At 31.3% G+C, this 26,754-nt stretch overlaps 3 protein-coding genes and 1 long non-coding RNA gene across 4 annotated transcripts in view; 3 read left to right on the top strand and 1 right to left on the bottom strand.

Moving 5' to 3' along the window:
* LOC126744099 (scaffold attachment factor B1-like) overlaps positions 1-26,754 on the bottom strand; it is a 67,047-nt gene that overhangs the window by 15,165 nt on the left and 25,128 nt on the right. Inside the window, exons 2-4 of the mRNA XM_050451449.1 lie at positions 5,525-6,005; positions 5,046-5,460; positions 3,907-4,234 (exon numbers count right to left, since the gene is read on the bottom strand). Coding sequence (XP_050307406.1) covers positions 3,907-4,234; positions 5,046-5,460; positions 5,525-5,995 — 1,214 coding nt within the window. The 5' untranslated portion in view covers positions 5,996-6,005. The remainder of the gene's footprint in view (positions 1-3,906; positions 4,235-5,045; positions 5,461-5,524; positions 6,006-26,754) is intronic.
* On the top strand, positions 8,636-9,754 carry LOC126744321 (uncharacterized). Its single transcript, XR_007663112.1, has 3 exons — positions 8,636-9,079; positions 9,134-9,293; positions 9,346-9,754. It is a non-coding gene; the product is annotated as an uncharacterized LOC126744321 (long non-coding RNA).
* Positions 20,578-22,278, top strand: LOC126740449 (uncharacterized). Its single transcript, XM_050446485.1, has one exon. It carries the CDS (start codon positions 20,578-20,580, stop codon positions 22,276-22,278), a length of 1,701 nt encoding a protein of 566 aa, XP_050302442.1.
* Positions 23,109-24,038, top strand: LOC126740434 (uncharacterized). The gene has a single exon (XM_050446460.1). It carries the CDS (start codon positions 23,109-23,111, stop codon positions 24,036-24,038), a length of 930 nt encoding a protein of 309 aa, XP_050302417.1.

Below are 26,754 nucleotides of genomic sequence, written 5' to 3'. Positions count from 1 at the left end.
AAGAAAATAAGTCTAAAATTTTGTTTTTTACAGCTTACTTCCCTCTGTTGTGGCAGTTGAGGATCAAATTTCGTGTTTGTCTAGGAATTTTTTTTACGAAGAAATTTTCAACAAAAGTCATATTTTTTTCTTACTTAATAATAACCACAGTAATTTTTTCAAGAAGGAAAATGTCAAAATTTTGCAATTATTGATTTATGGATTATTCTGAAGATTTTTTTAGTTTTTTTTAAAGAAATGACTAAAATCCACTAGCTAAAAGCCCAGAACATTGAAATTCCATCCCAGGAGTGCCTGTGCGAAAAAAAACATTTGTCCCTTATTGGCACCCCAATATTTTAAAATCAACATTTTTTTTCAATTATTGATTTATGGCCATCTCTTTTCTGAAGAAATGATTGGAATTTATTCATTAAATGTCAAGACAATTGAATTTTCATTCCAGGAGTGCCTGTAAAAAATAAAATAATTTGTCCCTTATTGACACAATAATATCTTGAGTTCTAGTAGTCAAGATTTTGAAATTATTGATTTATGGACTACTCTGAAGGCTTTTTTAGTCTTTTCTGAAGAAACGCTTGAAATTCATTTACTAAAAGTCAAAAAATTGGATTTTTTGTTCCAGGCGTGCCTGTAAGAAAAAAAATAATTTGTCTCTTATTGGCCCGCCAATATCTTGAATTCTAGTAGTAAAAATTTCGTTATTATTGATTTATTGACTACTTTGAAGACTTTCCTAGTCTTTTCTATAAAAATAACTAAAATGTAATAACTAAAAGTCGGAAGAAAATGGACATTTTATTCCAGAAGGAAAAAATTTGTCTCTTATTGGCAACTTACTTATACCTTGAGTTCTAACAGTCAAAATTTTCCCGTTATTGATTTATGAACTACTTTAAAGGTTTTTTTATTCTTTTTTGAAGAAATGACTAGAATCCATTCATTAAGAGCCAAGAAAATTGCATTTTTATTCCAGGGGTGGCTGTAAAAGACAAAATAATTTGTTTCTGTTTAGTACCCTAATACCTTAGGGTTTTATTGATTTAATTTTGAAATAATGAATTATGGACTACTCTGAAGGCCTTTTTAGTTTTTGTTAAAGAACTTACTAAAATCCATTTCATAAAAGTCAAGTAATTGGAATTTTTATTTCAGGAGTGCCTGTAAAAACATAATAATTTGTCATCATTTATATGAGATAAAAGTATAGTTATCTCATTCCTTTATGAGCTAGATAGAGATAAACTTATGTGTCAAAAAGATATTGATACATTTTAATATTCAAACGTTTTTTTCATAAATAACATTTAAATAATAGAGTGTTTATGGGTAAAAAAATTGAATGGGTTTATAGAAAACGACAGTCAACTGATCAAAAATTAGTCCCTATCACGAATTTTGTTCCAATCTTATCTTTTGGCTCATTGACAACATGCAGCAATATATGCCCTTCAGCGACACAATAAAGAATATAATTATAATGTAATGCTTTAGTATCCATATGCTGATGTGCGAGATGAAGTTGAAATCCATAGCAGCAACAGAGAAACTGTTTCTTTCCTTAATGGAAGAAACTGCTAAAAAACAAAGGCAAAAAAACAGAATTTAGAAAATTGTATTAACTCTTTGGGCCAGATTCAAAAGGCTGGTTAAATTTATAAAAGTATTTAGTATTCTCACTGTAGTTTTAGGATTCAGTATACTTAAAATGTAGTGTTTTGTATAAGATTTTAAGTTTTTAGTATAAGCATTTATCTTTGTTAATTTTCATCTAATCTCTCCTATTATGCACAATAACTAAATATCAGGCAAACAAATTAATAAATATTACATTCAGGATGTAAAGTGTGTTTTTCACAAGTAAGACTTGTGTCTTTTAAACGCATAAGATATAGACCGCTAGATGAATTTTAATGTAAAAGTTGATTTAAAAAAATATACTTCCACTTTTCTGACTACATAATTACTTTTTATCAAAAGAGATTGGTACGAAATATAGAGATGGGGGTTTTCACGAGTATCTTATTATAATAATATATCATAATATGTATTAATTTAAAAAAAAAAACAATAATAAAGGACATTGAATATGGCAGCCAAAATCCCCATTAATAATCACCACCAAGTAAAAATAAATCTCAATACGCAAAAAAAGGAAATATATAAAATTTGAAGACAAACCAAAACATTTTACCCTTTTGTGTCAAAAAGTAAATATTTAATGCCTTAATCCACAGAATAAATGGGCCTAAGTAATTCGTACCACCTATTCTCTCATCACTTGTTATAAACACCCCACTGATAGCGCTAAAAACTAAACTTATTAAATTAAAATTTTTGGTTAAACTCTTTTTCGTACTTAAATCTTACTTATATTTAAATTAAATATTATCTACCTATCAACTATCCTGAATTTCTAACTTAATAAAACTAATCCCAAGAATCTCGAATAATAAATGTTAAGGCCGGACCTGTGCAACTTTTCACGCTTGAGGGGCTGTGACTGAGGTCAGACGTCTAACAAAATAGTACGTGGGCGCATGTAGTCAAATTTTACGAATCAAATGTATAAATTCTTAAAAAATACATAAAACATTTATTTATTTAATGGACTGATTAAATATCGCTTAGAATATTACTTTATGACTGTTTTCACATAAAATTTTGCGATTTAAACATGCATGTCATGTGACAATACAAGCAACACCGGCACACGGACTATTCGCGGCACATCAAAGATTCTAATAGATCTCTGAACTGAACTATATATGCTTTTATTCCATAATGAAATAAGAAGCTTGACCTACATGTTATTATATTAATGTATGGATGGAGACCAAATTATAGGATAAAATTAAATTATAATTAACCAAGTTACGGCTAACCTTATTATTTGTATTAATGACTTGTTGAAAAAAAACTTAACAAATGCCGTAAGATTTGAGTTTCTTTTAACCTAACCTAGTTCATTAATCAATCTATTGAAGAACTGTTGAAAATTAGCTAGTAGGCGAAAGTACCTCTCCTTTTTCTAAATCTTATCGCGTTGTTCAACTTCGACGCAAATTTTATATTCTTATTATTAAAATACACAAGCGTAACTATTCTTTGTAATAAAAACCCTAGCGTTATAAAGATGCGTATTTCAAATTCAAAATTATAGTTCTTAAGAATAGCACATTATTAATAAAGTATAAGCTATACTTATTACAAGCTTAGTTACTTCTTATTAACAGTACAATTAAAAAATTGTATCAAAAGATTGTCATTGCGGATATACGAATCTAAGCTTATCTTCAGTCAAGATTATTATCTGATTATCTGAGAATATTGGAGGTTTCCGTGATTTAGATCCATTTTCAAAAACTAACGTAATTCTCATGGAAATGTAGCAATTGTTTAAAAGTTTGAAACGTGCTTTAGTATTCGTATTTTTCAAAAAAACTTATATCCAAAATATTCTTCTCAATTCAATGAACATGAAAATAACAAAAATCAGATTAAAACACTTTTTTTACAGCATTTCCACTGCACAGCCTGGCTATATTTTTTCTCTTGCTTGACGGAAAACTTAACTGAAACCTTCACATTTTGCTTCGAAGCGCTGACTGGCACCGACTCGGCAAATAAGTCCGCGAGACTTACCCTGTCCTTCGATCCATTCAGTTTTTTTTACAATGTCTACTATTGTAACTTTATTAACGTTATCAGGAACATACATATCCAGATATTTTTTAAGTGAACAATCGGAATATGGTGTTTCTTTCCATGTAAAGAACAAAGACGACTCTTCTTTGGGGCCTGATTATTGAGTGAAACCAGAACTAGTCCGTAGTTAGCAAAACGGATACCGCAGTCTTCTTCTAAATAAGTGGAAAGCTAACCCGCGGCATCAAAGGTACATACCTAATTTCGTCCAACTTCGCTTTCTTCCCCATTTGTTCAATCTCCTGCGTAAATCGTCTGCGTTCCGACTTCAGCTGGCCCTCCAACGATTCCAACTCCCTCCGCATACTGGATTTTTTATCCTTTTCCATGTCCAATCGTCTAAGGGTCTCGGTCAGACGTCTCCTATTATTTTGCATCTCGGTGGTCAAACGTTTCACGTCCGCTCTTAAATCCTGAATTGTACGCTGATAACGTTGCTCTCTGCGCCGAAATTGCTTCTCTTCTTCGCTCTCTTCTTTTTTCTTTTCTTTGGACTTATCCTTTTCTACACCGGACTCCTTGCCATCTAAAATATCAGGCGGACATTAAGTAGTAACGCGTGGAAACAGTCTGTGTCTGGAAACGACAACTGTGTGGCTTGATCCGCATCCACGGAGAGTTTTTTTTTTTTTTTTGTTTTGTTTGACTAAACTAGAATATGTGGCACGAACAAAATTTGAACACGCGTATTAAAACAAAAAAAGGAAGTCTACGTTAACATTAGAAGCGTTATTCCTGCAAACTGAGGAATTGGCAGTTTGTACCCCCTGACCCATTTAATATTACCCCAGTGCTTTGCCAGAATTTTAAGTTGTCTGATTCTTATTAGTCATTCACTTGTCTTGGATTAGACAAAATTATAGGAATGAAGAACTAATTCATCTGGAACTGGAATCTGGATCTTGCAAAATATATCGAAATTTTTCATATGATTCTTTTGTTATTCCCTTAGGATGGATGATAGGTTTTCCATTTGGAACTGGCAAATTTGGAAAAATTTAGTACTTCATGTCAAATCTAATATGTGGAGGCATCCGGAGGTAAATCCTTTAATGTTTCCACAAATCTCTTCCATAAGTTTCTCATAATCCGTGGGCTTCTTCAGTGATTCTTCCTCAATGGTTATATTGTATGATATCATTTTATTCATATAAATGAGTCATGGGGTACGTGCACTAACACCATAAACGTCATAAATAAATAAATCATTTTAAAAATTCTCAATATATGCAATTACAGTTAAACGTGTATGGAAAACAAGACAAAAATGTCTAATTTTCAATATACGTGTAACGTATCATCGGTCATCAATCAACTTTTATATACTTTAAAAATACCTTTACTAGCGTCGTCCTTTTGCTCGGAATCTTCAGTTTTCTCTCCGTCTTTCTCAGGTTTTTTATCGGATTTCTTTGTGGCCGCGCGCGCTTCCCTCCGCCGTTCTTCTCTGCGTTTGGCATCAGTAGCACCAGCTTTACGCACGTCTGGCCTCGACAAGGACACGGTGATACTCTTGCCGGCAAACATAGAGCCGTTCAACTCTTTGGCAGACGTTTGCGCCATTTCCGGAGTCTCTAAGCAAATGTAGCCGAAAAAGCTTTTGCCATTGGTGACGATTTTCGCGCTCTCTACCGTATATTTTTCGGAGAAAAGTTTCTTTAGCTCTGCCGCTTTGCTCCCGCGCGACAAATTGGATACCCATACGTTCTTTTGGTTTTCCTTTTTTGTTGGAGGCGATTTGGAGATTGGTTTCTAAATAAAGCAAAACAAGCTGCAAAAAAAGTCCAATGATTTTTTTTTTTTTAATTATGTTTACCGTCACGGTCGTCTTCACGGCGTCCTCGTTGGTTTGAGCGGCGATTTCAGCTTCTTCTTCAGCTGATAAAATTAACGTCGAAGAATCTTCGGGCTGTTTGGCATCGCTTTCGTCATTTTCAGTGGTTACGGTTGATTCTTCGACTTTTACCTCTTCGCTTCCATTTTCAGTCGCCGGTTCTTCGTCATGTTTTTCCTCAGATTTAGCATCGTCTGTTGTTGTCTGATCTTTTACGTCTTCGTTTTTCGTTGGTTCTTCCGCAACCTTTTCAGGAGACTTTTGAACTTCTTTTGCGGGCGCTGCTTGTTTGGGGGAGGGTGTCGTTTTCTTTGTGGCAGCGACAGATCTTCGTGTGGCTGGACCTTTTTTTGGAGCGGGTTTTTTCGGGGTCGGCGGTTCCTTTTTGCCTTCTGCCTTTGGTACAACTTCCCCCTCATCTTGTTTAGTTTGTTCTTTTTTTTCCGCTACCATTGTCAAATACCTAATAAATAACACAATCTAAATAAATATGTATTTTATAGAAGCCTGTCATATGATATAAAAGTATTGAAATTCGATATATTGTATTCTCGCGTCGCGTCCCCTCGCTTATGGTCTGGCCTATGTAAATTTCCCGTTCCCGCAGAATAGCGACTATAAAAACTTGTGATATAAAATATTCCCGACATTTGGCACTTCTCGAATTTTGAATATCAATCCGTCCATTTGGCCCTTACAATAGTGCCTATACAGCATATCTGCCATCCCCCCAGGATTTCGCATTCCTTTTTGGGGGAAAGCCACTCGGAAATAGGGAATATCGACCGCCCATAAAGTTATATGGACCCGTTCTGAATACGGGAAAATGTTGCTATAGTGAATAGGGCAGTAACAAAAGGAACACGTTTTGCGGGAATTTTATTCATTAATGAGAAGCGTTAACGGTGAATTTTAGCTTCGTGGTTAATTTACTCAAATGTACGAATTGATTTCAATATTGCACAGGTTTAATTATTGCTATTGAAATAGATGTATTTAATAGTCAACAAATATGACTCAATATATTTCTATTATTGGAGAGGTTTATGATGTTTATATTTAGTTTAAGCCAATATCCACATCGTCATCTTTCTTTATGAAAACAGAAAGCAACTGTAATATAAATGCGTTTGTATAATAACTGACGTAGTGTTTTTACTAATACAAAGACCGATTCATTCCCAGTAAACACATACACGTTTATTTAACATTTTTTCAACGTGTCATACGTTGATAATCGGTGTTAGGACATTTTAGGTTGAAAGTTTAACCGTTGAATTTTGGTGTAAAATAAAACGGTATAAGTTAACGTTAAAAGGGCGTTGAATACACACCAAAATAAAATTTAATATTTTTATAACGTTTTAATAACAGATTTTTATAACTTTATTTCTTCTATCATCTTAAATGTTTTTTAAACGTTAAAGAATTTTATTAATTGAGATATTATTTATTCTATAAACATTATTATAAAATAGGAAATTCATTATATTATCTTGGTACTTATGTTTCTTCTTTTTTGGTGACTATAAATTGCGTTTGAATAATATGTAGATAAAGTTCGACGAAAAAAATGTGTTAATAAAGATGTTAATAATGCTAACTCATATATATTACCTATCGATTCTACTTTAAACTTTAAGCTGCCTGCAAAGCTGAACATTCTTTAAGTGCAATAATTGTATAAGTTTTAAGTGAATATTAAAAAAATCTAAAAATTATTTTATTTGCTTAAAAATTTGTAAACAAACAAATGAAAGAGTATTTATTTGCATTGTAACCTATCTGAATAACCATGGATATTATATACTGTTAAAATAACGTTATTTTATTGGTTTAAATAACAGCCAATTTAAATGTCTTTTACATGTATAAAAGACACTAAAAAATAACCTTATTTCATCAGTTTAAATAACAACCAAATTAAATGTCTTTTACACGAATAAAAAAAACTACGCTTTAAAAACAGATACTCTAGAAAATTGAAATAAAGAAAATTTTTACTATCCATTGCATAACAAATTGTCGAAAAAAATTTAAAAAATAGATATTTGCCTAAAAAGATATAAACAAAACAAAACTTTAGTAGAAATTATTTGCATTGTATCGAAATGACCATGGGTATTATATTATTACTGTTATAATAACGTTTTTTAATGCGTTTAAATAACGACAACATTAAACGTCTTTTACACGTATATAAAACACTACGCTTTACAAACATAAACCCTTCGCTTTGATTGGTCTAAGAAAATTTGGGTAAAGAGGATGTTTACGATGCTGACGCATTGCATCATAACTATAAGTAAGCAAATCGTCAAAGAAACGACACAGGGTGAGTGTTTTGTTCATATTATATTTTCTGGAGTTTGTATTATTTGTGCAATTATTGTGTTTCTACTGCCAGTTCTTCGTTTGCCAATAAAGGTAAGTTATTATTAGTGCATGCCAAAATTAGTCAATAGAGAGATTTTACACCTCTTAATCTAAATTTTGGGAGCGGAAAGTAGATTTAATTCTAAGACTAAAAAATACACAAAAGTGATCTCGATCTTATTTTTGAATTTACAGGGTCTCATCTGGTCGGCAGGCATATCAAAATATATTATTTTAAATGGGATACCCTGTATAATATTTCTATTGGATTTTATGTTGTAAACAATGTTTTTTATATAGGTATAGGCATCCAAATTTTGCTTCCTTCCAGAAAAATTAAATATTTTATAAAATATCATAAAATATTAACTAAATATAATTTTTTGCAAAATTTAGTAAAGCTTCTTGATATTTTATAAAAAAATTAAATGCACTCATAGGGTTTATAATAATAATAATAATAATAATAATAATAATAATAATAATAATAATAATAATAATAATAATAATAACTTTTTGGCTATGTTAGAGCGGAATTGATTTTATTCTGGGTGCTGCTTATATATACCTCTAAATTTTTCATTATGTTAAACTCAATTGCATTATTAAACAATAATTAATTTTCTTGGTAGTTTTAAATTTTTTTGAAATTAATTTTAAAAGGGCTTGTTTTTTGAAATATCATTTAAAAAGATATTAAGTAAGAAACCGCCTTTATTTATTATTGGATGCAGTATTTTTTTAGGTTTTTTTTTAGGTTAAAGCAGGAAAAAAATTAACATGCCGCACTTTAAAATTTTATCGAAACGTCAAATTCAAAGAAAAATTAAATCAAAAGCAACTTTGTTATTGCAACAAGGTTTGCCCACGAATAGTGATAATGAAACTAATATCCCTTCTATTCCATTATTGCCAAAAAACTGCAGTGAAAATATAACTACACCTTTAAACACTGTAACCCCAAAGATTTGTTTAGAGCCTAATGCATCCTGTTCTAAATTTAATGAAAATAGTTTGAATGAGGAAAATAATTTAGAATTCTTGGAAACTGGATCAACTTTTGATTTTGATTCTGTCACTGACTCGTCTGAGGACAACGTAAATGATGAAGGTAGTAAAAATGTAGTTTCCTCGTTAAGCCAATGGGCTTTATGGTAATGGGTAAATATTCTCTTATTTTTTTATAAGAGTATATTATTTTCCTTTGTTTTCCAGGTATGTCGATTAGCTGCTTTGGGAGGATCCGGGGTTGAGGCCGTAACAAAACGTATTATGAAATTTCTACTTACTAATGAGGTAGGGAACCAATTTAATTGGAAGGGCCGCCATAACAAAGTTAGTTTTGAAACCACTGCCAGTATGGCTATTGTTTACGGTAAAATTTTGAAGCAATTTATACTTTTTAATCTTATTTCATTAAATTTTAGAGGCCGCCAGGCTTAATTTTCCTATGGCCGAAAAAAACGATTTAAAGGTAGCATGGAGCGTAAAGGAGTTGCTAAAGCATTCAGCCACGCGCATAAAACATGGTGAAAGGATTTAAATATTTGCCTCATCTATAGGTTACGACGTTTCTGTAAATGTACATGTTATAAACCTCCTTTTTTCTTAAAAATTAGTTCAGTTGCGTTTAGTCTTAAACATTGATTGAGTAATTTTTTTTATCAAGTTTACGTTTGTGTAAGAATACTTTATTCTAACAGTTTTTTGTTAAACATTATTTCAGTTGAACTTAATTTGAGTAATGTTAATATTTTTTTATTCTTAGATTAATGTTTACGTTTGTGTAGATATACATTAAAATATTTACCATTTCTTTTGGTATAAATTGGTTTAGTTGCGACTTATTTAAAGAATGTTAATATTTTTGATTTTTAAATAAAGTTTTTGTTAATAAAATTAAAACTAATGTTTTTAATTTCATCTTATCACTACCCCTCCAATCTTAAGATTTCAGAAGTTGATTTTTTAACACTAATACTATATTAATTTCTAAAATTCAAATCCAATAAAATACACTAGTTAACAGAATATATAGTAAAAATTATATTATTTTTATTTTCATTTATGGGTAGGTGTCTAAAGTTTAAATCATTATATTCTTTTTGTATACCTACGCTTTAAAAGACCACCATTACTATATATTATACTAACTACTGTCATATGTTTTTTTTTTATCAAAAGTATTACCATCAGTATCTACGTGTCGTTTATATATTATGTATATGTATAGTCATCATCAGACATTATTGGTTTTGGTAACCTGTCAAAAAACCTGCATTCTACTAGTTACAACTATGTGCCTACCTGCTATTTACTTTTCGTCAGGTGGAAAGCAATTTTTTTGACAGGTGACCAAAACTAATTATGTCTGGCAGCAATTATGCATACGTATTTCAAACAATAGCTAAAAACGTCTAACTAAGGTTTTTCAATTAAGTTGCTGAAACGTTTTTTTTTAGGAATAATTACAAAATAGAAATTACGTTAGAAAAACGTGTTCTTATTGATCATTTTACACGTTATTTATAATCCAATATAAACGCCTTTTTTACGTTTATTTAAACCAAAAGATAGTTACAATATATCATCAATGTACACTTATTCTCAACGTTTCACTTTAACGTTTTTACATTTTGGTGTTTCGTCATTTTAAACGTTTTAAAAACGAATATGTGTTTATTGGGTTAGGTCCGTATTAGTCTGTATTAAAAGGGATATATTCAAGATTCATTCCTTTTTCGACTTTTGCTTCATTCGCTGCTTAAGTAATAAAAATAAAAGAATAGTTATTATAATTTGTGTTTTTGTTCAACCCATATTCTTAATAATTGCATTTTTAAAGCCAGGCAAATTACTTTTGTTTGAATCTTTTAAGTCGTTTCTAATATTTTTTTACTTTACTACTTTACAAAACAAAATAAAAGGAATGTCAAGATCCGGGGTTGATATTTAAGTTATTGCTCAAAGGGGTAATTTCATTTTGTTTTTGTTTAAAGGAACTGGAGTGCTTTTTCTCGTTTTTCTTAATAAGCTATAGCATCGTTTGTCTCATGCCTGTGAGTACAAAAGTTCTTTATTTTCTTTTATTATTTTTTATATGAAAAAGCGTTTTTATATTGTGAGATTTAAAAGATAAGAAAGATAAAAAAGAAGAAGACTTTGAGAAATGAAATCCGTTTTGAATTGTAGGAATAAACAGTTTGGGGCAGATCAATCACCCTTTCTAGACTCAGGCAACTGAGCTTGAATTGTAATTTGAAGGTAAGAAGTATCATATATAAGAAGGCAGTTGGGCCTCGAGAAAAATTAAGATTAATTCAATTCATTCATTGAAGCTTAAGAAGTATCCAGAAAACATGTTAAAAGCACACAAAGCTAAAGAGACATGGCTGCCTGGACTAAATTATTAATTTATGACTAGGATTGAGTTGTAATTAAACGGTGAGAAATATCCAGAAATCATTGAAATTCAAAATAAATTTATTTATCAATAAAAATACAAACGCTTTAGGAAATCGAACGAATTCCTTATCCCTTTAAACTTTTTGCCCCAAATTATATGTGGAGTGTTTGCAGATATATCACCTAAAGGTTCAATTCGATTAAACCGAATATTCGGCTATAAATCTATCAAAGAACATACGGCTGTTCCCACTGCAGATGAACATTTTTTACCTCGTAAAAACATATTACTTTCCATAAATCTCGACAGATTACGGACGTTCGTTCGTGCCATGAGAACTTTTGTTGACAGACCAACATTCCCTGGCTGCTTTATCGTGAAAGACATGAAATTTATAAAATGAGATATCATAAAATACGGAATTTCTTGGTTTTAATTTGTGATTTTGAATACCGGTGGTTTCAGAGGCTCTAAATGGTCCCAATGGCCTCCCCTGGTTGACCGAACTGATGGGTACGGCTTTAAAATTTTATAAACTATAAAATAAGTTCATCTAAAAGCATTTTTTATGACGAATTAAGATACAATATATAATAAAAGCATTAAACCATACGACGTTTAAGGTAGTAACTCACGTGCGAATGTTTCCCATAAAAACTTATTACTTCCCATAAATCCGGAACAGATTTAGAGATTACTGGCGTTTTGTTTTCGTATGTGAGGCTTTTCGTGGGATTTGTATCGTAGCCTTTTTTGTATTTAATCCCTATAATAATGTATGTGCTAATTTGGAGATAGCGAATATAGATTAACGCTTTTTTAGCATATTATACAGGGTGCCTCCGATTAAGTCGGCACTATTACGGTATCTTTGTTAATATTTAAGATACAGGGTCGGTTAAATGTGAAAAATGTACTTTTGTTAAATGGAATCCCCTGTAAATCTTTACATAAATCAAATAATAATAATTTTCTTAATAAAAAAGTTTATTTACACTAATAGCCTAAACCTAAAAATAACAAAGTTATAGCGATATTAATAATTTTGTCAAATTTAGGCAAGTTGACCTTGAACTTGGAATGGAATCAGATACAGGGTGTACTTTCTTTTCGCGCCATATAAAAAAATAAAGCTGATGATGGTTTCTCGAAAACGAAACGTCGGATATAAAATTTAAAAGCGCCATCACGTACTACATCAAAAGTGTCAATAGTTTTTTGATATCTTTTAAAATAAAGCCAGGAAAAAATAAAATCGATATTGGCAAATTTCCGTTTTTTCCAAATATCTCAGCAGGCCATGGGACGTTTTGAAGTTTCTCAACGGCATGTAAATACGCTTCAAAGTGCACAACTTTTTCCTAATTTAACCGAAGCTGTATCTACAACAGGTACCGAGATCCCCATGCTTAGGATCCTTATCTTGGACACCCTGTATATGTATTATAATTTTTATGTAAGTTTTGGGCAAATATTTGAAAAAACATTACCTATCTCATAAGTTTTTTGCAGTTTTTTCTTATGAGTATTAATCGAAACTGCGGATTGTAAATTAATATTTTAGCATAAAATAATTAAGTTTCTTTTCAAATCAGTTATATACATGTCTTTGCAGCATTTATAAAATAAAACTTTTAATATATGATACGTTTATATAACTAATTAAATCCATTGTGTTTTCACTTTCCAAAATTACTTCTCTACCTAGGTATAAAAGTTATTTAAAAAAATAGGTACTTATTTCAAAAAGATTAATAACATTTATATATGTAAGATTAAAATTAAAGTACAATAATACTACAATATTTTATAAATTTTGTTTTTTCATTTATTTATTTTTTCTAAATATACAATACCCTATTGTTTAAGTTGGGCTTTTCGTTTCTCTATATGTCCACATATAGAGAATTTAAAAAAATAATAGTTATTTGTATAACAAAAGGGAGCAAAGTGCATAATTTCCTTACGTGGATGAAGTTTGATCCAGCAAAAGCATCCACAGTGAGAAAATGACACTGCTCCTTACAGTATTCATATAATTTTTTCTACTTCCATTCTTATTAATTAGCACAATTTAATGTAAAAAATTAATTTTATAAAAAATAATAAGTCAAATAAAAAATTCAATTAGGCAGGGAAATAAAATTAAATTTTTTTTATAAAGTAGTAGGAAAATTAATTTTTCAAATGACTTTTAAATAATATCCAAAATCCATGTCCGCCCAAAGAATTTTTTCAAAATATTTATTTAAAAAAAATAATTCTATTTCCATTGGAACGTTCAACCAAACTGCATTTTTTTGATACTTACATTAGGGTATTATATATAAAATTAATAATTCAATTTTCTTGTTTGCATCCTTTATTTATATTTAATTTATTTAAAGAATCAATAATTATTATTATTCCAGAAACGCAATTTTTTATTTTAATTAAATTATTATTCCATTAATTCTTATTGCCAGAAACCAACCGCATTGCTGTTTTGTTTGTTGCCCGCCAATCCCGCCGGAATCGGGTGCTTTTTAGTGGCGTCTCTTTTAATGTATGCTCTTATTATCCTATACGTTTGTATTGTGTAACGAAATCAAGATTGCCAATTTATTCAGTTTGTCTCGGAAAAAAATATATTGGCACTAAAAAAGAAATAAATTATTATCAAGAAATTATTCAACTTTCTTGTACAACTTCAAAATAATTAAGAAAAATCATATACGGTAACATCGGTTACACTGTCAAAATAAGAGTTGTGACGAGTCTGCTCGAATGGCAGAAATAGACTTACATGGATACAGGGGTGTTGTCAGACGTCCTGATTAGTAAAATATTGTCAAAAAAAATTCCCCAAAAGCCAAGAAAAACGGGTTAAAAATTCTGATTTGTTACATGCTTTAAGTACTTGCAAATTTATACATTTTAAATTTACTTATAAACTTAGAACATTGAAAGGCTAGAATTAGTAAACAACAACTTTGTTTGAGTCCAACATGTGCACAGGGGCAAGAGGGGTGTTTTGTTTACAAACATATTTGCCGATTCTCTGTTGTCAAGTCGACGCAAATTTCCAACGGAGGAAATTTTTAGCTATATTTTAACAACCATTATAACGTTAATTTAACTTATTTGTGTTGTATTTTATAGGAAAATTTAAAATAAAAAGTATAAATACTGCAATTAACCTATTTTAAGAATAAATATAATGTCCTTAAGCAAAAAAAAAACAAAATTATTAACATTCTTATCCCTAAAACTGCTTCTAAAAAATTTGAAGCGACAACACCGGAGCTTAAGCGCCTGAACCATACGCGTAGTGTCATCTGTCAAACGGCTTTTTGTTTATTTTCGGGATTCGTGTATTTTCTTTAATTTTCGGTTTCAAAAGGAAAAAGGCTACATTTTAGTGTTTTTTTTAATTGCTAGGATGGGAAAAACTTGTGTCGTTTGAGCCGCATCATGATAAAAAGGTGATTCAAGCCGATCTTTTCACAAGTAAGTACCGATACTTTCATAACATCACATCATGGGGTAACCATCATCATAAACGTAGAATAGGGGATCTTATAGATAAACCTAATAAAAACCCGAATGTGTAAGTGTGCGTAAAATACCAAAATATTTATATTTTTAAATCTATATTTTTTTGAACATATTCATCTATCAATAGGCTATAAAAAATATAAAACTAGAATTTTGTCCCTGGTTTTATTACAGGATTTTATGTTTTTTTTTTGTTGTTTTGGCAGAAAGAAGGCATACCTAATACCCATGTACGTATCTATGTATAGTTATGTTTTTTTAATATAGACATTAGGTAGATAGATGAAATTACTAATTTTTTATTGCCTTTAAAGAATTTTGAAATTTATTTAGATATTGATATCTATGATTGTATAAAGTTAATTTTGTCTTTCCCTAAAATTTGGTGTTGACTAAAAATGGATTTGATTAATGGAAATCAACACAATTAAACAGAACATATTTGTTTGTTCAGATCACATCCTTAGAAGTGATTTCTTATATAAGGAAGATAATATGTTCAGTAGCCAGACTTTATTAAAAAAATCAGCTCTACTTCAAAGGTAATTTTTTTTTAAATATAAATATATTAGTAAAATTAGTAAAATTACTAGTATAAAAAAATCGTCACAAAAAGGATTAGTGTTACTCATATAAGCTTTATTTATACCTAATACTTATTAAATTAGGTATGTATGTAAAACTATTTTTTTACTAGGATTTCTGATGCACTGGTTAAAAACAGCAGCCGATAATTCAGTTAATTTACCAAGCGATTTACCCTTTAAAGCTGCAGGGGTAGCTTTCCTGAAGAGTGCAAAAACTTCTTTAGCTTCCAAAATGGTATATAGTACAAACAGTGAAGCTAATATAGGCAAGTATGGATAATTAAAATAGATTAATATTCTTGATACATCAAATTTTGTATAATTACAGATCTGATCATTCATCATCAACAATAACTGCATCTGAGATGAATAGTTCTACAGTAACCATGGGGTCTAGGTCAACAATTACTATTTCTCATCCAAGCCGTTTTTGTTTAACTGCTACACATTCCCTGACTCTGCCAAGGAAAAGGTAAAAATACACTCAAAATAGACTACTAGTCTTATGCCATGTATCATCCTATTCTATGTATCTTATTTAAAAGTGATATAGTATTTTATTGTGTTATATTTGTTTAATTAAATCAAATGTATGATATTACCAAGATTCTTTATAATAACATATATTTTATTGATCAATTGGATTATCATAATACATTTTTTTAATTTTTTCTTTTTAATTTTGGTAATACTATATTTTTATGTATATTATTCTAGGGTAAAATCAAAATGATATCCTGAGGACCTAAGCACTGATGATTCCACCGTTTCAAAAGCTAAATCACTTGTTACCAAATTATGGAAAAAAAAATAAAGAACAAAAATTAAAATTCGAAGATTGCAATAAACAAATTTGCCCCAAAGAAGTTGAATTAGATGTCTCAAGTCATTATTAAAATGCTTAAGAAATAATAACATGATTTTCGAAAAAGCCCAACATACTACATATTTTATTTGACTTGTAAAAGTACTTGTTTGTATATTACTACTAATAAACTATCTAATCTAATCTATTGTACATAGTCTTTATTCTTAGGTAAGCTTTGTTTTTTAGTATAAATTAATATGATATAATATTTGGTATTAGGTATTATATAGGTCACTGTTAAATGTCTCAAAACCATTGTACAGGCTAAATACTCATAATAAAAATCTTATAACCTATAAAAAACCTGCAACTCCTTCACAATTTGAACATCCTTGTAGATTTAACTCTTTCCGCTGAATCAATACTGTCCCTTTGAAAAAGTCAGCACCATAGAAGTATATATTATGTGATATAATGTAAGTGATGTAAAACTGAGTTTTGTCCAATTTAATAATAACAATAAAATTTTGCAAAATGTTAATAATTTGTGTCTTAAAACATGTTTTATTAAGAAATCTATAATATTATATTAATAAAATATTTAATTTCCATAAAAATACTTTGACAAAAATGGTGCCTTTTATTAGGACCTTCCTCTAACGAAGTCCGTTAAAAAAACACATAAATAGCTCATAAATGGTAATATTACTTATACTTAAACTCTATCATAATTAATAAAAATTTATCAGGTAAATATTTGTTAACGACGTCACTGGTAGAGAGTGCTTGTATCAGTGGCATCAACAATGCGATCAAGCGGCGTTGCGATGCCATTACCGTTTTCTCGTTATTTCGTACTTTATTTTCATTTATTTAAAGTTAATATTGACTTCGATATAGAGTATTTTATCAAATTTATTTTTAAAAAATGCTTGATATTTTATTAAAGGGGAGCAGTAGTATTGTTTTGAGTCTTCGGAAACAACTGAAAATTTTTATCATATTATAAAGTGATTTTTGCCATTTCTGTATAAGCATTTGGCATCATTGCATCAGAGATGTTGCAAGCAAACAAACCTGTCCATAGTTCCACGGCATGCTACTTCTAGCCTTTCAATGTTCTAAGCTTATAAAAATCTTATATACAAAATCGACCCTCTCTCGATATTATTGTTAAATTTAGGGGTGAATAACAAACAGGGTTGATTAGTATTCGGGAGCCCTTTTCACCCGTGAAAGACTGTATAAAATGTAATATTGGCGTAAATACAAATGCAAATTTTCCATGAAGGGGAGGCAAGTGTAACGAGTTACTTTCTGTCATTTATCTCACTCTGGATAATATTCAAATTTTATTAGCGTAAGCAGCGCTTTAATCGCGTTTTCTTTTGGTTTCTCTCGAAGGACCGAGAAAAACTTGTCAAAGTTTTACCAATAATAAAAATATTATACCTTTAGCAAGGGTTTTAAAAAAAGAAACGTATTTTCCATTGTTAGGACCAGATAAAACCCCAAACAAACTCCCCGGAGAACAAAGAAAACGGCTGTATCAACCCAGAAAGGCAGCTCTAAAACTTTTCCAGTTTGCAAGTTCACACAACTTTACTTCGCCGTTTTCGTTTTAATCTAATAATACGGCCGCCATAAAGATGACGCTGTACGGCAATAATTTGGGGGAACTCCCGGTATTATTGTCGGTTTACGGGAGGAAGGAAGTCATTAGCATTCACTGTGAAACTTTCGCTCCTAGAAACTCCCGGGTGTAAATCGAATTCTCGTGTAATAATGAATTAAAATTTTGCGTTTTATGAACTGAAATAACTAACAAAACTGCTTACTTCGTATTCAGCTGTACAAGGTGTCCCAAACTCGAGGGTGACCATTGGAAAATTTTGGGTAGGTACCCTACGCCTTGGATACATTGTTTATTTTGATCCCTACCAAGGTACGTCGACAACAATTCCGGATAAATATAAACACCTGAGTTTGGGAGCGTCAGTTGTTCTCCAATATGCAGATGTTTTACAGAAAATGCCTGTTCGGACAATTTAGTCACATTGGCAACTCTGCTTGAAACTGATGGGGACCGAAGCGGTAGCGAAAAGTTGTGCAGCGGGCTGTGTGCGTGTGTGTGCGAACTTTGAACAGAACAGACTGTTATATATTATCGTCTTGATTTGTATTTTTATGGCGATGTAAAATAAATAATTTGTTTACTTTTGAGTCTGTTAATTTTTGGCAGTTCTGGCACAATATCAGCACACCAATTTTTTATGCAGTCCACATATTTTTACATGGTCCTTCTTCGCTGGATAATTAAATGAAAAAGCAATGTCTCCTAATTACAAATAAATATATCACATCGGTGGCCGGTAAATATTGTTTATCTCGGCTGGGTTCGGAGAAGAATAGTAATTTCGAGAACGACGGCTGAATGTTCGTTATTGAAGCTGGTTAGCCGAATTTGTGTTAGTAAAGTTGTTTTATGCCTATACCTAAATGATGGAGTGAGGTAAGTTTTTCCTATATTTTCCTGTAATTTGTTGTCGCCTCAGTATTGTGCTGTTTAGGCTTAAATAAATAAATATTAATATATCCACTTAACCTTTTGTTTGTGCATAAGTTTGTGACACATCGTTTCAAAATGGAGGCTCTAAAACGGCAAAGAGGCTCTCTAAAGCGAAGTTTAACTAATTTTTCAAAATATATTAATGACAATTTTATAAATAAAAGTAATATTTCTTCTAATATTTTGTTAGAATTGGAGGTAAGGATAAATAACATCGAGGGTAATTTAATACAAAAGTTTTGTGATGTACAAAAATGAAATAGAAAATTCTTGCAAGGAAGAAGACCTAGAAGGTGAATATGGAGAGCGATGTGATTTTGAAAATCAGTACTATGCCCAATTAGGTTTGGCTAAAAAATATTTAAGTGACCATACACCTGTGCAGCTTCAGGAAAATAAAAGCGTAGATGAAGAATCTCAAGCAGCGGCGTTGAATATTAACAAACTACAAATAAAACTTTGATAATTATAAAATTGATGGGTCCGTTCAAAATTGGATAGAGTTTCGGGATATTTTTGAGTCGCTTATACATAAAAATGAATCGATAACAAATATTCAACGATTTCATTATTTAAGATCATCTGTAAAAAATGAGGCTGCACAGATTCTTTCCACAGTCGAGTTTGGTTCTAATAATTATAATGTAGCTTGGGAACTGTTAGGTAAGCGGTATGATAATGACAAAATGTTAATTCATAATCACATCAAAAATATATATTCTATTGAACCTTTGCATAGGGAAAATTCAAAGGGGATTAGAACAATTTTAAATGAAGTAACAAAAAACATGCGTGCGCTTGAACAAATTGGTTTACCTACATCGCAATGGGATGTTCCCATTGTATATTTGATTGTTACCAAACTTGATAAGTTAACTGCTAGGGAATGGGAATCCTATAAGGCCAAGTCAACAAATTTTCCTACTTTAGAAAATGTAAAAGTATTTTTGAATTCTTGACATATTAGAACAAAATAAATTTGAAAAGCATGGTACAAAAAATATGTTAACTCTTGATGAAAGTACAAAGTCTGTTTCCAATCATACTTTTAATGGTAAAGTACCAAAATGCTTATTTTGTAAAGGGGAACATTATATTCAAGTTTGTTCAAATTTTTTAAGAATTCCTGTGTAAAAAAGGGGAGAAACTATAATGTCTTTAAAACTAATGTCTGAATTGCCTCCGAAAGGGGCATTTTAATAAAAATTGCAGATTCCCTACCTGCAGAGAATGTCATGGTAAGCACAACATTTTGTTGCATGTTAATAGATCCCAAGAAGATAATTCTGACAAAAATAAAATTAATATTACTGAAAATGCTCAGGTAGATTAATGTAAAGTCCCGACTTCCACGAATTTATCTGCTAGTTCTAAGGTAAATGATGTTTTGTTGTCTACGGCTGAAGTATATATTTTGGATACTTTTGCAAAGAAACATTTAGTGCGAGCCATTTTGGATAGTGGTTCTCAATCTAGTTTTGTTACACAAGATATGTGTAATAAATTTGGTCTATTTAAAGAAAATGTAAATGTTGTTTTAAATGGTATTAATAGTAGCCATTCTATTATAAACAATAAATGCAATATTAAAGTTTATTCTCAATTTTCTGATTTTGCTATAAATTGCACATGTTTCATAATTCCAAGTATTACTGTTTATTGCCTATTTCACCTGTAGATATAAGTGAATTAAATATTCCACAAACCTGCAAACTGGCTGATCCATTATTTTTTGAGCCGCAACATGTGGATATGATTGGTGCTGACTTGTTTTGGTATGTTCTAAGTAGTGAACAAATTTCTTTAGGTAAAAACGTTCCAGTATTGCAAAATACAAAGTTTGGGTGGATTGTTACAGGACCATTGGGTAAAATTCAGCAGAATGATTTAACTAGTTGTAATTTTGGTTCCACAATTGAACAGCAGATACAAGAGGATCTAAAGAAGTTCTGGGAAATCGAATCTTTGGAATGTAGTGTTAAAGGTTTTTCTCAAGAGGAAATAGCTATTGAAAAGCATTTTATTGCAAATACCAAACGCAATGAAAAGGGTGAATTTATTGTGCGATTACCATTAAAAATGGATATTAGCAAATTGGGAAGTTCTCGGGCACAGGCTACTAAAAGGTTTTTAAGTTTGGAAAAAAGGTTGTTAAAAGATAATAATATTAGTTTTCTGTATCATGATTTTACTCGAGAATATATACAATTGGGGCACATGACAAAAATAAATAATTCAAAAACTGATATGTCATTAGATTACTTTATGTGCCATCACGGAGTTTATAGACAACATGCATTGACAACAAATTTGAGGGTTGTTTTCGATGCCTCTCTACCAAGTAGCACAGGATATTCATTGAATAATATTCAAATGGTTGGGCCTATTATCCAGCAGGATTTAGTATCAATATTAATGCGATTTACGCAACATAGTGTTGTTTTTGCTGCTAACTGCAGTAAAATGTATCGATCAGTTTGGGTAGCTCTGGAAGATAGAGTTGTACAAAAAATTCTTTGGCGATTCAACACTAATAGTACACTAGATACTTATGAGCTCAACACTGTAACGTATGGTACTGCAGCAGCTTCGTTCCTGGCAATTCGTTGCTTGTTTCAATTGGCTTATGACATTGAAAATGACTATCCAGTGGTTGCAAATATTATAAAATCCGACTTTTACGTGGATGACCTTTTGACCGGTTTTGAAAGTAAGGAAGATGCAAAACAAATAATTTCCTTAATAAATAATGTTTTAAAACAAGGTTCTTTTGTTCTTCGTAAATTTTATTCAAATGATCCATCTGTGTTAGTTAATATACCCCATGATGATCCTTTATCTAAAATAGTGGAGTTCGAAGAAAATGATAATAAAAAAACACTTGGGTTAATTTGGTGCCCCTCCCAAGATAAATTGATGTATAGTGTTAAAGAAGATTTTAGTTCCTCTGTTATTTCTAAACGTACAATTTTGTCTGAAAGCTCTAAAGTTTTCGACCCTTTGGGACTAGTCAGTCCATGCATTATTATTGTGAAAATGCTGTTACAACATCTTTGGCTTAAGAAATTGTCTTGGGACGATCAGGTTCCACAGTCCATAGTCCATACAATTTGGAAAGAGTTTAAAAGTCAACTAGTATGTTTAAATGAATTAAGAATTGATCGTCATGTTGTTTGCCCTAATTATCAATATGTTGAAATGCATTGCTTTTCGGAGAGTTCTGAAAAGGCTTATGGTGCATGTATTTATTTAAAATCTTTAGACATAGAAGGGCAAGTTTTTGTTAATTTGTTAACTTCAAAGGCGAAAGTAGCTCCATTACAGTCTATTTCCTTGCCGCGTTTGGAATTGTGTGGTGCATTGACGTCGGCTAGATTGGCAAACAAAGTTTCAAAAGCGCTAAGACTTATTGTTGTAAGACGAGTTTTTTGGCTGACTCAACAATTGTTTTAGGTTGGGTTCGTACTCCTCCAAATAAGCTAAAAACTTTTTTCTCAAATAGAGTATCTGAAATTCAGAACTTTACTATTAAAGATGAATGGAGACATGTACCTAGCGAATTGAATCCTGCAGATTATTTATCTCGTGGGGTTAAATCTTTTGATTTAAAAAATTTGGATATGTGGTGGCATGGACCCTTATTTCTGTTTGACAATGAAAACAATTGGTCCAGAAATCCGCTTTATGCAAAAATTTTGCATGATTTAAAAACAGAAAGGAACGTAAACGTCATGAGTTCAACTTTGGAAAATGGAAATTATATTTTGGAAAAATTCTCAAATTTATTAAAATTTAAGAGACTTCTAGCTTTATTATTTAGATTTGTAAATAACTGTAAGTCTTCAAAACATAGTCGTAGACTGGGACCTTTAATAAAACTTGAAATTGATAATTCATTTTATTATTTTTTAAAGCACATTCAGCATCAATGTTTTGAGGATGATATAAAAAAAATTAAACTGGATAAATTAAAAAATAATTCTAAAATTGTAAGTTTAAATCCGTTTCTTGACGAGTTTGATTTTCTGAGAGTAGGTGGTAGATTGCAAAATTCCAGATTTAATTTTGAAAAGAAGCATCCTTTGCTTTTACCTTGCAATCACCATCTTACTAAATTAATTTTGGAGCATGAACATATGAAATTATTTCATTGTGGGGCCCAGCAGTTACTAGCATCTGTCCGCGAAAGATATTGGCCCATAGGAGGACGATCTTTAGCTAAAAAGATTGTGTATAGCTGTATAACGTGTTTTAGATATAATGCCAAGACTTTAAAACCTATAATGGGCAATCTACCAGAACAAAGGTTAAATCCAAGTCATCCGTTTGACGTAGTTGGTGTCGATTATGCAGGCCCATTTTTAATAAAAAATCATACGGGCAGAGGTGCTAAAGTTTCAAAATGTTATGTCGCGCTCTATATTTGCTTTTTAACAAAAGCTGTCCATTTAGAATTAGTTACTAGCCTTAGCAAGGATGCTTTTATTAAAAAAATTTCCCGTAAAGGAAAACCCTCAACAATTTTCTCAGATAATGGTACTAATGAATTAAAAGAGTTAAGTACATTTTTTATAAAAAATAACCTTGAACTAATCACATCTGCTTCTAATGAAGGTATTGATTGGCATTTTATACCGCCTCAATCACCTCACTTTGGGGGTCTCTGGGAGGCTGGTGTAAAGAGTATGAAGTCACATTTGAAACGTGTGGTTGGTGGTGTGTCACTTACTTTTGAGCAATTATATACACTTTTAGTCGAAATTGAGGCAATAATGAATTCTCGCCCTTTATCCCCAATTTCTTCCGATCCCGAAGACCTCGCTCCACTTACACCAGGGCATTTTATTATTGGAAAACAACTTAGTCCTGTTCCTGGCACAGATGTTATTGATGGTCCAGTAAACCGCCTGACGATTTATCAACATTTACAACAAATGAAACAACACATTTGGAAGCGTTGGATGAAAGAGTACATAGCCGAGCTGCAGCAAAGATCCAAGTGGAGATTGAATTATGACTCTTTAAAGGAAGGTGTCTTAGTGTTAATTAAAGATGACAATCTTCCTCCTATGAAGTGGAAGCTAGGACGTGTATTAACTGTTTTTCTGGGAAAGGATAAGGTTTCGCGAGTGGCGCTTGTAAAAACTGATCGCGGAAATATAACTAGGTGTTTTTCCAAACTGTGTCCGTTGCCCTTGTCGAACTTAGTGTAATTGTCCCTACGACTATTTTGAAAGTTCGGTCTTTCAAGGCGGGCGATATGTTCGGACAATTTAGTCACATTGGCAACTCTGCTTGAAACTGATGGGGACCGAAGTTGTGCAGCGGGCTGTGTGCGTGTGTGTGCGAACTTTGAACAGAACAGACTGTTATATATTATCGTCTTGATTTGTATTTTTATGGCGATGTAAAATAAATAATTTGTTTACTTTTGAGTCTGTTAATTTTTGGCAGTTCTGGCACAATATTAGCATACCAATTTTTTATACAGTCCACATATTTTTACAATGCTTTACCAGCCCTTTCACATATTTTTTGACAATTTTTTCACATCTTTGTCACTTCTAAAGGAGCTAAAGTTGAGGAACATCAAGGCAACTGGTACTATACGTGAAAACCGGATCCCACAATCTCCATTTAGCAATGCGGCAGTTCTGAGGAAAAAGACACGAGGTACATTTGAATGGGGTGTTGCCGATAATAAAATCGCATTATGCAAATGGAATGACAACAGCGTTGTTACTTTAGCCACCAATGCATGTTCAGTTTTGCCAGTAAATAAGGTCAAACGATTTTCACAGGCTGAAAAAAAGCATGTTTATATAGATCAGCCTTGATTGATCAAGGCATACAACGAAAATATGGGAGGTGTAGACCGTAGTGATCAAAACATAAGCCAATATAGAGTTTCAGTACGAGGTAAAAAGTGGCATTTTCCGTTATTTTCCCACTGTGTAGACATGGCCTCACAAAACTCGTGGCAACTTCATAGGAATAATGGTGGTACTCTTGACCAACTTCAGTTTAGCAGGGACCTAGGGACACAGCTGCTCGAAACGTACAGGAAAACAACTAAGAGAGGACCTTCGAAATTGCCAAAAACTGCATTCCAATTCTCACGTTACAATAGACTAGATCATTTAGTTACATATCACGAGAGTCAGCGGAAATGTGCTGTGTGCCACAAAAAAGCAAATTTTGTGTGCCAAAAATGTGAAGTTGGTCTTCACCCAAAAAACTGTTTTGTGGACTATCATAGAAATTACTTTTTAAGTTTAAGTATTTTGCTAAGCATTTTGTAAGATATATAAACATATTTTTTAAGTCTTTACTTATTTTTCTAATAGTAGCCCTTTATCCTACCGTCCTTTTAATAGGACCGCCGTTTTTTCCAAAACTGGAAATTAAAAAAAAAATCATGATTTTTTCTCGACTTATGGGACCTTCTATTGACCGTTTTTAAGAAAAAAATATATACAAATTCGGAAAAATATAGTTTCAGGGTCAAATGGGTTAATGACTTGTTGAAAAAAAACTTAAATAAATTCCATAAGATTTGAGTTTCTTTTAACCTAACCTAATTCATTATTCAATCTATTGATGAACCGTTGAAAATCAGCTAGTAGGCGAAAGTAATTTTTGTTTTTTTATATTGTATCGCATTTTTCAACTTTAATGATACAGCAAATTTTATATTCTTATTAAAATATACAAGCGTAACTATTCTTTGTAATAAAAACCCTAGCGTTCTCTTTGAAGATGCGTATTTCAAAATCAAAATGATCATTCATTCTACTTATAAGAATAGCACATTATTAATAAAGTATAAGCTATACTTATTTCAAGTTTAGTTACTTCTAATTAACAATACAATTAAAAAATTATATCAAAAGATTACTATTTTTAAATAAAGTTTTCATCCTATTGTAATAATAATATAATAATAATTGCTATACTAAGACAAGGATTATTAATATTTAAATAAAATGTAATTTTTGCATTGGATTAACACCAATACGTTTTCTGGAATAAAATTAGTTGTCATTGCGGATATATGAATCTAAGCTTATCTTCAGTCAGGATTATTAGTCATAGTTATAGTGGAGTTTTTTTCCGTGTATCCTGTAAATGCTAGCTGAATAATGCAACTATCTACTTAATCACGTAGGATCAAATTCGTTCTGCTATGCTAGACCAACTTCAAATAGCTATATCTTAGCAACTTTTGATATTAAGATACATATTTATATGAACTTTTTATTCAAAATTATAGATACTATAATACACCAAAATATCCATCATTTCTCCCGAAACACCCTGTACATGTCATTTAGTCCACAGTCAACTTAGCATGTTTTAGCGCATTTAAAGTACATATTTAATATTATAGGGATCTATGGAAGGAGTGCCCTAAAGAGACTCATTAACTCACTCCATGATGGAACATGGAAACCTTTCACGTGAAAACTTTACGGAGCACATCGCAAGATTTATGAACGTATGCCGACCACGCAAAATTAACGTGGCAGTTATACATTATGCATTCGCGAGCAAATTAATTTCAATAGATAGGCGCGGACCTTTATTTTCCATTTTCCATTAAATCGGCCATTAACCCGAGCAGTTCGCTTTGCTGCTCGAAAGCACCCTTTCGACCAGTTTAAAAAAGGAATATTAATCGAAATTTAAATGAAGTTATTTATCAAGCGGCATGAGCTGCCCCCTCCGCGAAAACAAATGAACGTTGGTCTGGATGCGGAAAGGGATCGTCCAACGATCACCCAAATGACTTGCTGGATAATAATAATAACGTTTATTAATTCCCAATACAATTAACAATTCAATATTTACATTGCTGTACAAGAAATAATAATATAATTGTGCGGGATTAAATGGCCTAATTTTTAGCATCCTAACAATTACGTAGAG

Source organism: Anthonomus grandis, chromosome 1 (genome assembly GCF_022605725.1).
Source record: "Anthonomus grandis grandis chromosome 1, icAntGran1.3, whole genome shotgun sequence".
NCBI classification, from domain to species: Eukaryota; Metazoa; Arthropoda; class Insecta; order Coleoptera; family Curculionidae; genus Anthonomus; species Anthonomus grandis.
The sequence above is the reverse complement of the archived record's forward strand: the minus strand, read 5'-3'. Positions and strand labels throughout refer to the sequence as shown.

Excerpts from the sequence above, each read along its gene's own strand:
- LOC126740449 (XM_050446485.1), top strand. The coding sequence starts at position 20,578 with ATGATTGGTGCTGACTTGTTTTGGTATGTTCTAAGTAGTGAACAAATT.
- LOC126740434 (XM_050446460.1), top strand. The coding sequence starts at position 23,109 with ATGGGCAATCTACCAGAACAAAGGTTAAATCCAAGTCATCCGTTTGAC.